Here is a 12,253-nt window from a genome sequence, read left to right as displayed (position 1 = left end):
GGGGCAAAATTTCAACAAAAAAACACGAAATTATTTACAATTTGAGGGAAAATATGCACGTGCGCATGGCACGTAAGTAAGCATAGTATTGAACTGCTGGCAAATCGGCCCTTCTGAAACTTACAATACGGTTATAGGTATTATTAGAAATAAAACAAGTTGAAACTTTATAAAACTATAGCTTACAACTAATTTGATTATGAAATCTTTTTGAGATCTGATTCTGATGCAATTGATATGATATGAGAACTAGGGTTTTTTCGAGCAAATATTTTGCACCTCTTGACCCAGATGTAGGAAAAATCCCGCTCCTTACCTAGCCTCTTTGCTTTACTTAAGAGCATCTTATTTGTATACGTGAGGTGATCGTTCACGTAAACGCTGTAGGCCCAGGTCGGTGGGTATCAATGTACGCTTTTTTGCTGCAGCAACGAAGTCATCTTTTAGGTATCTGTTATGCACCGAAACTATAATGTTCTTATTATGCTTGTCATTGCGCATAGGGACTCTTGAAATGTAGTTTATTGCTCTTTGGGGATGATGCATCCAATATGGCTCCCTAGTTTGTCAAAGAGATTTTCAGATGGACGCATAGGGACACCCTTTATTTCTATGCTTGGATCACATACCACAGACTACGCAGGGCGATCTGTGCATAATTTTGCATTGACGTATGGTCTGTCCCAATTGGTTGAGTCGCTAACGCGGTTCCCGGATATGGATAGCCACATGGCGCCCTTATTAGATCTTCTGCTGACTACACATCCCGTCGACGCCCCTCAGGCCTGGTCAGGAGTGTAGTGCCTAACCGACGCCAACATCGCAGACCACCAGCGACTCGCCGCGTTTGGCACTACGAGTCAGCAGATTGGGATAGGTTGCGTTCCTTTTTTGCATCCTACCTTCTACCTTTTGTGATTCCTCTAGTGCTGCAAGAGAATGTGGGCGGCGGTGATCACTTAACACCAGGTGACCCGTACGCTCGTTTGTCCTCCTATTCCATTAAAAAAAAAGACAATAATATTGTGTCATTATTTATTCATTATTAAGAAAATTATTGTTATCTTTTCGTATTCTTCCTCTTAGATTTACCTGGTCGCTGATTCTTATTCTTGCTCTTAGGATTAAATGATTTTGATTTGAAATTATATGGTGTTTTCTTAGCAGAACTATTAAAACCATCCATTTGATTTGAAGAATCCCTTGTATTTAACTTAGAACCTTTCTTCTTGCCTCCAAATCCGAATTTTTTATCTTTCATCATTCGTTTTTTATTCCCTTTATTTTTGTTATCCTTTCCCTTACCACCTTTGCCTTTATTATCTTCTAAGAAATCCAAATCTGTTGATTTACCTTTCCTTACCCGTTTCAATTGCTCCAACATTTGCTTTTTCTCTGCAGCTTGTTTTAATTTTGTGTCAATCTGAAAGTAAACATCAATACTTTATGAATGATAATCGAATTTTTTATATTGACAATGGACACTTGATGGAAACTGGAAAGTAAAAAACCAGCCACAGGAGACAAGATATCTGCTGCATAATTTAAGTTTGAAGTATACTCTTAAGTTAGAAAATCTCTAAGTTGTATCAGCCAAAGGATACAACAGATCAGTGACCAGGTGGCAAAAAAAGGAATGTCTAGTTATCATACCTGAACTCTCTTAGAAATCTTCTTTTGTTCTCTTAGTTGCCTCACTTTTTCGACTCGCGCTTGTTCAGCTTGTTTCGACATCAGGCTCTTCCTAACCTTCTGCATGTGCTCATCTGTCTTAGCCATTTCAGCAAAGTAGTCATCGGGTCTAAAATAAAATTCCAAAAGACACTCCTTGAATATAGACAGAATATTTAGTACCTACCACATTCATTTATAACTTCAGATATAAGGTGTATGAGTATTCTATATCACATAATATTGCCAATTCATTGTAATTGATTACTACCAAACAGACCACCTGCTAAATGTGAGTCCATATAATATTATTTAACACCATTTTACCACCTAGTATTATTTTCACAAGTAAAATGTAGTTAATTAATGAGTCTAAAAGTAATCTTTTAGACCTTATGAAATGGGGCACTTATTATAAAAACCTCTATGTATAGTTGGAGGTGTAGATGAAGACAAGATTTTATAGCAGGTGCGTTTTGGCCTGTGCAGTTGATCGCCGCACTCGGGAATGACGGAGTCCTGGGGAGTTAAATAGCGATAAAACCAAATACTTATATTAAATTTATCGCGCCAAATGTCAAAAATGTAGATGCAAATATTTTATTAAATGGAGAGGTGGTAAAACCAGTGGAATCTGCTGTATTTCTAGCCATCTTGATTTCAATGGGGCCCCCATATTGAAGGATTGGCGAATAGGCTTAGTTCTGCAGCATATGCAGTTAATTAACATAGATACGGTGTGACTAGTACTTTAATTATTTTCATAATATTATGTCCTATGATATATTGTTATGGGGCAGTGCGGCCAATATTAATACCATATTTGTGCTGCAGAAGAGGGCTATTTGCGCTTTTTATAACCTAGGTCCTAAAGAATCATTAAGAGAAAAATTAAAAGAATTAAACTTTTTGAATGTTGCTTCTCAATATATTCTTGATAATGTTCATAAGCACATTGAGAAATTTACTAGAAAATGTGACATTCATGATGTTAACATGAGGAACAAAGATAAACTTGTTATGCCTACTACTCGGTTAAGTCGAGTTAGTAGGTATTTTATTTGCATATGCTTCTACAATTTCTGGGATCATATTGGACCCCAGAAGTTGAGAAATTGATAGACTGTTGTTTAAGTTAGTCATCTCAAGGTGCGGGTTCCGTGGAGGGTGGGGGAACAACTGTTTACACAGTTGTAACATGTAGAATAATAGATGCAATAAACCCCTTATAAAGGGACCTACATGGACACCGAAGGCTACCATAACTGCTACCTACCCAACCGCCTATGGGCACAAACACTGCGCCAGTAGTGTCTGCCCAATCAGTCAGTAGACTCGAGGCTGGTTGAACCCTCGTGTCCTATAAGGGCCGAAAGGCACATAAAGAGTCAGCATCGACCCAACAGGAGACAGAGTATAGCAGGTCGCCTTCACAAGACCGAAGCTCAAAATGCTAGCACCTCAATGGCCTCCTCAATAACAGAACCTCAGCCCAGCACCTCACGAAGTTCTGAAATACCAGTAAACCAAACCGGAACTGATTCCAGGAAGGCCCAAAACAACCGAGGGCCTTCTTCCAATAATGTTGGTGCAGTAGCTCAACCAAACGCACTTGTCTGGGTGATACTAACTCTTGAAGAGGGGCCACAACCTCTTGTGCTTAATTACTGAATCGGGCCATATGCCAATGCAGCGAAGTCTGCCCCATTTATGGCAATAACATCTGTCACAACACATAGACGCGTACACAGTACAGCTTTTCCAAAATAAGCTTGAAGACATGCTGATGGCGGATATGAGTGAAGAGAGAGAAGGGCCTGCTTTTCTAGGCAAACCTATCAACAAGGGGGTCCTCCTGAAACTTTATACAATTTATAAGTAATATAAATAAATAAATAAGTAATGTTTATTGGACACTCTTATGATAAAAAAATCATCATGAGGAAACCTGCACACACTTGCTAATAAATCATGGGTTGTGTGTGATGTAGACCAGCTCGCACTGGCAACAACTAGGTTAACAAAAAATTACCTGTTAAAACCCAGACCAAATTTCACACAAAATAAAAATAGACATTCAGTGGCGTGAGAAAACCTTCAACATACATAATAACAACAAGATTTTACTTATTCCTGAGATGATCTTACCTTATAATAGTCATTTAGCTGTAGCATTGGCAAACCTTACAGATCACTTTACAGCCTTGATACAACCCTGAGTCTTACAATTAAATATCTATTAATTTTTAAAAGTAAAATATTAATCTATGTACCTCTTAGTGGGTATATTGAGATCTTTCAATCTCTTAATACCATCAACAACAGCAGCCTGAGCTTGTCTATGGATAAGGTTCTCTCTTTTAAACTCATTTAACACTGGGTCCTGTGTTGGATCATATAATTTATTTCCTTTTGAGTTTTCTTGTAAATTTCTGAAAAAAAGTTTTAAGCTAAGTAAATAAAACAAGCACATATGTCTCTAGGACTATTCAAATAAAGTTTTTTGCACATGGAACATACAACAGCTATTGAAAGCCAGTAAAAGTTCAATAACTCTTGTTCACATTCAAAAAATATACCACCTACTCAGAAAGTATATAATATAGTATATAATACATAATATAGTATAATATCAACCTTTATATCTTCACCAAATAAGGGTAGGTACAACAAATGAAACACTTAAGATAAAACATTTGTGTCCAACTGAACTTGTTGTCAGTCCTGGCAATTTCTGTAATACTAGTTTTCATAGTGATTGATTAAAAAAGTTCCAGAAAGACCCCAGGTCTACTGGAAACTCATTGGGGGTGTATGGTGGAACCACTCTGAATTTTTGTATGTAGCTCAGCTGTGACCCAAATTTCCATCAGAGTTGTTTGCCATAGACACTAGAGGAATCAAACAAGAAATGCTTTTGAACACTTGAAAACACCACACAAGGAATCTTATACCACAGTTTGGTAATACATATGAAATTTCCATTAGCACCACACATGCAAATGATGAGGATGATATTTACTTTGTGGCATGTGGTGCAATTCAGACTCAAGGGTAGAAATTAGCCCAAGCAACAAGAGTTGCTAAGAAGAAACACTCCCCACGATAAATTCTAAAAGATGTCCGTATGCAATGCCAGTAGTCTCCACTGCAATACCAAGTAGATGAATGGTAAAACCATGTCCTTGGAAAACTAATCTAATACTTATACAATAATATATAATCTAATAGTTATACAAACCATAATCGCAACATGTCCCATGAAAATGCGAATATCTCAGCGAGCTTATACTACCTTAGTTACCTAAGCTAAGAAACCTTATAGATTCAATTATTCAATCTAATCAAAAATAACAATAAGAGTATATGAGATTGATTTACAAATCGCTTACTTCCTTCGTTGAGCTGTCTGCTGTATCTGTAAGGCAACATCAGGGGCCATTGGTGCCACTGTAGTAATAAGGTCTAAGGTTTCTATCCATGGCAATTTTAACTCAAATTCTTTTAATTTAGCTTTCAAATCAGCTACGTTGTTCACGTAACGTTTTTCTATCTTCTCTATTTCCTCATTTAGGCCGACTTTTAACAAGCCTTTCGCAAATGCTTCTTGTAACTGAAATAAGCGTGTTCGTAAATATTTTATAAAACTAAAGCATTAGGATTAATACAGGAAATGTCTTACTTCTTCATCAGAATCATTTTCTGTATCGCTATCATTTAACATGAAATCATTGGATGTCATTTTTTGTAAAACTATGAGGTAACTGATTTAAAAAACAATGTAAGATGTTTATTTTGCTCATAACCTAGAAAATAGAAACTTAGAAAGGTTTTTTTTTATTTATTACATATCATGACCGTGGATGCTAGTCATTCTGTGGCCAAAAAGTAAATGTAAAATCTTAAATCATCGAATCGTTGGAGAGTTATTCAAATAGTGCTCTTTAGTATATATCATCAATTTATTATAGAAGTGTAAAAAGCGTAACTAAGGCAAAGCAATTATCAAGATTCAAGCCTAGAGTAATTCCAACCAATTCGTTGAGCTGTACAGCTCTGGCTTCACTTTTGTTACCTATGCTAAACGTAATGCATTGAAAAGAGACAGACCTATCTCTTGTGTGTATTGAAATGCTAAACAATAGCATGAAGCCATTTTATTTCATTCAGCCTGCCGTAACTATGTATTAGACTTGAAAATGTATGAAAAGCAAACGCTGTCTCGCTCTGAGCCGAATATATGTTATTCGGCTCTTTTGTTTGTTTGAGTGTCATTCATTCGAAATAAATGTGACTGTTACCACTGTTAGTTTGAAATGTCGTTTTCTTTTACTTTATTCGTGCATTATTCAGGAAAAATTTCTTAATTATTTGTAGAGTGAATGCTTAAGACATTTCAAAGCTAAATAATGTATTATAAAACTTTTAAAATACGTTGTTTAAAATCAGATAGGAATAAGAGAATTTTCTAACTAATAATATGCTAATAAATAATGATTCAAGTGATTAAAAGTGATAGAGTATTGATTTAATTAATTTAGAGTAAAATTATACTATTACAATGTATCGATAGTGCTTGACACTTTTTTATCGATTGTCGATATTTATTTATTTTTAATTATTATTAAATTTATTTTTATTTATTTATTTCATTTTTATGGTATTTATATATTTTTTAAAGTTTATTGAGTTTAGTTTATAAGTTTAATAATAGGTGTTTATGTGTAGTGTAGTAAGTATTTTTGAATATATTGTAGATGAACATTCTTTTTTTTTACTGATTTGGTTGAGTTCTTGTGACAGCTTTCATCATGCTCGCTTAAATGTCACTGCTTGTGTTACCTTCCCTAAAGTATGGTCGAGGGAGGCGATGGCTGGCCCATGCGTCATGCTCGTGAACGGGTGCTACTTATGGTGGATGATTCTGTAGCCCGAAACTCTGCTTCATGGTCATAAAATTAAATATTATATTTTTTATTTTTTATAATTGTTAATAAAATGGTCGCTATATATATATATAAATATAATCCCTTATAAAATGCTCACAGAATACGTTTGTTTATTTAGGGTGTGTGTGGATGATAAAGCTACTGTACTCAATAAAAACTGTTTTTTTGACTTACTCGTGTAAGGAATTCACTATTTAACGTTTGAGAATGTTTGTTGCATCACTTTACATATTATATTGTAATTGAAATTATTTGTGAAACAATGAAAATATAAATCTTGATTTAAAAGAGTGGCAATGAGTCAAGAAAAAAAATTTTTTTTTGACATTCATAAGTGTCATTTCCGTGACCTACATGAATAAAGTGATTTTGATTTAATTTGATTAACCTTTAGAATCCTTTTTATTATATTATTTTGTAGGTACATGATGTGCAAAACTGAAAATGTGACTTTTTACGACTAAAATTAGGGTTAACTAATTTCTGTTAATTTTTTTTTCTTCTTATTTCAGATGTAGGACCCGTGCCCCCGACTTCAAAATTTTTATTGCAATGCATGAAAAATTAAAACCAAAGTTAGAAACTACTGTGTAGTAGTATCTCAATCTTTGCATCACGCAAAAGAAAACTTTTAAAAAACATTAGTTATGTAAATTATTTAAATTATTAATCTTGGCTTAGGTCCATCTTAAAATTAACAAAGGGAACCTTCAACCTGAAAATTGATCACATTTACCTCTGTGACATGTGACCACATGACCTCTTGTTGAATCCTAAAATATCTATTGGTAATTTAAGATTCAAGAATATCTTCAAATGATTTTGGTAAAGTCATTCTTAGCTTGTAAATAAGGCCTTCATGCCAAACTTTATCGAAAGCTTGCGCCACATCCTGGAATATTGTGGAGCAAACTTCTTTGTTCTCTAAGGCTTTATCTATAATATTTGAAATTCTATGCACTTGATGTGTGGTTGAGTGTTTTTCGCGGAAACCAAACTGGTGCTCTAGAATCAGATTATATGCTTCATTATGCTCTATAGGCTTCAGCCGTTTAAGTAGCAACTTCTCAAAAAGCTTGGACATTACAGGAAGCAAATTGACCTATATGATGCTGTTTGGTTCGGTGGTTTTCCTGATTTTGCAGTCACGATGACAGACAACTTTCCACAGATCTGGAACTTGTCGTTATCTAATTGCACAATTAATAAGGGTCGTTAATTTAACGAGACCTTTTTTTGGGAATTGATGAAGAATTTCCCTGGATATCAAATCATATCCAGGAGCTTTTTTTTTACTTATATTATATTTTATTTCTCTTAAAAGTTAGGTGAACAGAGCTTAATAAAATCCTCCTCTGTTTGGAGATTAAAATAATGTGTATTGTCTGGTGTAAGCGTCTCGTTAGAATCACACTCATTTGGGTTAAAGATCTGTTCAAGGTGATCGGCAAATATATGAGCTTATTGCTCATTGAAAAAACTTTACTCAAACTAACATTACAAAGAGAATAATTATAATTAATACTGCACCTTTTTTTTAATTTATTCTTTCTGCAATAATCAGAAAATCTATTTAGGTCCTATTGGATTATATCACAATCATTGAGGTTTGATTGAATTGATTTGAATATTTTTAGATCATCAGCACAAAGTAAAAATTTACAATTATCAAAACACTGCTTTCTGTCATTAATATAAATAACTAGTTGACCCGACAGACGTTGTTCTGTATATAATAAATGAAATACCGTTTTTTTATGAATTTGTCAAGAATATTTCCTAACATCAATAATTATTTCGTAAAATATGCTCCCTGTTTTTGTAATGAAATTGTTTTGCAGAAGAACTGTCAAACAGTGCGTCAATAAATTCTCTCATAGAAAATATGTCTATACAAAACAAATAACCGACAACGAGGGACACATCAAAGGAAAAACAAAATTGTTGTTTTTATTTAATTCCGAACACTTTCATATTTATTCACCTTTTAAACCTTCCCTGGACTTCCACAAATAATTCAAGACCAATATTAGCCAAATCTGTCCAGCCGTTCTCGAGTTTTAGAGAGACTAACGAACAGCAATTCATTTTTATATATATAGAAGATAAACAGGAGAGGTCCAAGTGGAGCCCTGAGGTATGCCAGAAGTGACATCTATACTTTCAGACCTAAACCCACTTAACTACCTTATGAGTTCTTTTTGTAATATAAGAAGAAAACCAGCGTAACAAATTACCATGTATGCCATTTAAAGCATTTTTACCTAACAAAATTTCATTCTCCACCATGTCAAATGCCTTCATTAAGTCAGTATAAATCACATCTGTTTGAAATTTACTGTCCATATTATTAAATAGAAAAGAAGTTAAATTAATAAGGATGGTAATAGTAGATCGCTTTTTAACAAAACATGTTGTTCCTCTAAAATTGTACGATGGACAACAGGATAAAATTCGTTATGAACAAGTCGTACAAAAACCTTTGCTACTTCGCATAAAATAGAAACGGAACGATAGTTTTCCACGAAATGCTTAGAGCATCTCTTATGGCTGGTACAATGTTTGCACGTTTCCATACTTCAGCGAAAACACCATATAAAATACATTAATTAATAATAATAATAATAAATCTTTATTTGTGGCAAAAAACAATACAATTTTGCTTAAAATTACCCTCGAACCCCAAACTAGGACAGCCCGTGACGTGGGGGTCAGTCTCTTCCCAGTTGTGCATTGTAAAATGTCAAATAACAAACATCAACGTATTTTAAGGTCTAACAATGGAAGTTATGCAACAAATTATGAACACAGAAACTATTTTATATATAATTTAGGGCGTGTGTTATGTGTTTGTGTGTGTATGTGTATGTGTGTGTGTATTTGTATGTGTGTGTGTGTGTGTGTGTGTGTGTGTGTGTGAGTATGTGTTTAGCTTTTTATTTATTCATATATATATTACAATGCATAATTTTAAGTTTTGTATTAATATATTTGAAAAGATATCGTCCCAAATAGTTATATTGGCGTTGTGCAAATGAACTTTTTGTTCGGGGAATGTGTATTATAGGTCGATGTCGGGGAGTACTGTCCAGTGGTGGAATTCGGCGCATCCGATGGTAACGTGTAACGCTTCTGTCTACATACAGCTGACGTACCGTAAGAAGTTCAGTGATTTTGTATAATTCCTCAGTAGAGCATCTACGAGGTTTACCGAGCATTACCTTTATGATAGCTCTTTGCGCTCTTTCTACCTCAATAAGGTGTGAGGAGGCTGCTCCACCCCACGCAGATATGCAATAGATCAGTAGGGATTGACATAGTGCTTTATAAACTGTATTATCAATTTGGTGTCAGCAAAGTCACGGAGGTTTCTAAATACGGGGATTAGCCTCCTGACTCTATTAGCAAGTGCTGTGATGTGGGGGTGCCACTTTAGGTTTTCGTTGATGACAACTCCCAAGTACTTCATGGTTACTTCTTTAAAATTAAAAATCAGGTGTAGAGATTTGCAAATGGCATTAGCCGTTCTAACAAGGAAAATTGCAGGCAGCCCATCAGGCCAGTACCTTTTGATGACTCCAGGGTTCTTAATGCTACTCGAACTTTATTTCAGTGAGGTGTACATAATCTAATGTTAAATCAGTCTCCGTTGTTTCAGGCGGGGGCGATCATGTATTAAGTGAAAGAGAGGAAGGTTCATAAACAGAGTGGAGAAAATCAGAGAACATTCTACAAATTCTGTCAGGTTCAATTGATTGAATATTATTGTAACGCATGTACGAAGGAATACTAAATTTTGTTGTTTTATTTGATCTAAATGACCAAAAATTATTAATATTTTTTGTTATACTATCTTCAACTGAGGATGAATATTTACTGAAACATTTGTTACATTCAAATTTAAACCTAGATATGAATAAATAAAAATGTTCATAATCAGAAGCGTTTTTATAACTCTTGAACCTGACCCAAGCTTTTTTCTTGTTTATAGCAATGTGTATTAACGATGATGAAAACCAAACATATAGTAGATTTTTGCTTTGCCATAGTAGTGTAGAATTTTTTATTTAACCAAAAATTGGGTTGTAAAAAATATCAACAGCTTCGTCTACATCGTTTGTAATGAGTATCGTAGGCCAGTCAAGATTGTCCAGGTTTTTACTTTATAAGTTTAAAATTGGCTTTATGAAAATTATACTTTAATAGTGGATACCGCGGTATATGATAAGAAACAACCGTAAACGAAATTGAAACATAAAAATGGGGGTAATAGTTATCTATGGGTATATGTATAATGTGGAAGAGTTGATGCAGTGATATCAACCTGTTTGTTAGTTATTAATAAATCTAATATTTTTACTGTTCCGTTTCTAATGCAATTAGACTGCACTGCCTCAAGATATGACAAAAGGTTACCTAAGTGAGTACATAGAGGGGATGCGCCCTTACAATCGAAGCCTTTAAGACCGGCCTTTAAATAATTTAAAAAAATGATGTAGTGTCGTGGGACACCAGGTAGGAACGAACTTCCTTCGGCTAATGTAGAAGCGACAAAAAGAGGGAGAAAGATAAATGTATTATACACTACTCCCTTGTGTATCCGACTGTCGCGCCTGCGCACGTCTCATTTAACGGTTTTATTCCACGCACTTTTCCACGCACTTTTTTCCACGGATTTTTTCTTACGGTTTTACTATCACATTTTTTTCAGTTCGGTCGCGCAGCTAAATCTCTATCACCTCCAAGCCTGCCGTAAGGAACTTCGTTCCAAAAAAAATTACTCTATCGTCAACGAACTTCCGTAGACAAAATACAATATTGTTCAGTGAAAAGTTCAAATAAATATTAAAAAGAGCGATTCTATAGTTTTCATTTATGACTGTGTGTTAGTTACATCCTTTCATCTGTCTCATTCCGACAAGTGGAAGAGAAAGGGATGTGAATACTTGTCAAAAGCTTGTCAATAATTGTATCTTTTTTTTTGCGTCGTGAACATAATATTATTTGGGCACTTTTTTATAGCACACTTAGACTTGATGATTGACACACTTTTGCCGTTCCGCAATCAGACTGCGAATGATTTGGCCATACGTATAGAACATCATTGGCTAAAATTAGTTATAACTATATGATGTGATACGGACATCGAGTCCGTATAATTATTTAAAAAAGCTAAATTGTTAATTATTTTTCACTTTAATTTTGTAACCTTATTATTTTTGTTTAGAGGTTAGATATGGCTAGAAATATTTCTACTCATATTATGTAAATGACCTATTATTTTGTTACGATAATCGTATTTAACTTTGGATATTTACATCCAAGGAAAACTTACTATGTCATTTTTAATACATGACTGAATTATGAATTATTATTTCTAAAAGAATTAATAATTCGGTAATTTTCGTTGATATTATCATATTTATCTAAATCGCAAAATTTACAAATTTTTTTCGAACGCAGCGTTTCTCTCTGGATAGACCAGAGATTATATTTACTCTAGATAGACAGAGTGTAATAGAACGCGTATATCTATTTAATCTGGGGAATGGTATTTATATTTTTAATACCATAGCCAAAAATAACATTTTAAATGTTGTTTTTGGTAAAAGTTATCATGATTGTCTATGAAA

At 34.2% G+C, this 12,253-nt stretch overlaps 1 protein-coding gene across 1 annotated transcript; it reads right to left on the bottom strand.

The window, feature by feature from the left end:
* Positions 1-1,021: 1,021 nt before the first annotated feature.
* LOC126977999 (probable rRNA-processing protein EBP2 homolog) lies at positions 1,022-5,520 on the bottom strand. Its single transcript, XM_050826765.1, has 5 exons — positions 5,354-5,520; positions 5,064-5,284; positions 3,945-4,103; positions 1,654-1,801; positions 1,022-1,423 (listed from the first exon to the last, which is right to left on the bottom strand). Exons 1-5 carry the CDS (start codon positions 5,411-5,413, stop codon positions 1,061-1,063), a joined length of 951 nt encoding a protein of 316 aa, XP_050682722.1. The 5' UTR covers positions 5,414-5,520; the 3' UTR covers positions 1,022-1,060.
* Positions 5,521-12,253: the final 6,733 nt, after the last annotated feature.

This window comes from Leptidea sinapis, chromosome 1 (assembly GCF_905404315.1).
Source record: "Leptidea sinapis chromosome 1, ilLepSina1.1, whole genome shotgun sequence".
Classification (NCBI taxonomy): Eukaryota; Metazoa; Arthropoda; class Insecta; order Lepidoptera; family Pieridae; genus Leptidea; species Leptidea sinapis.
This window is presented reverse-complemented; position numbering and strand designations above follow the sequence as displayed.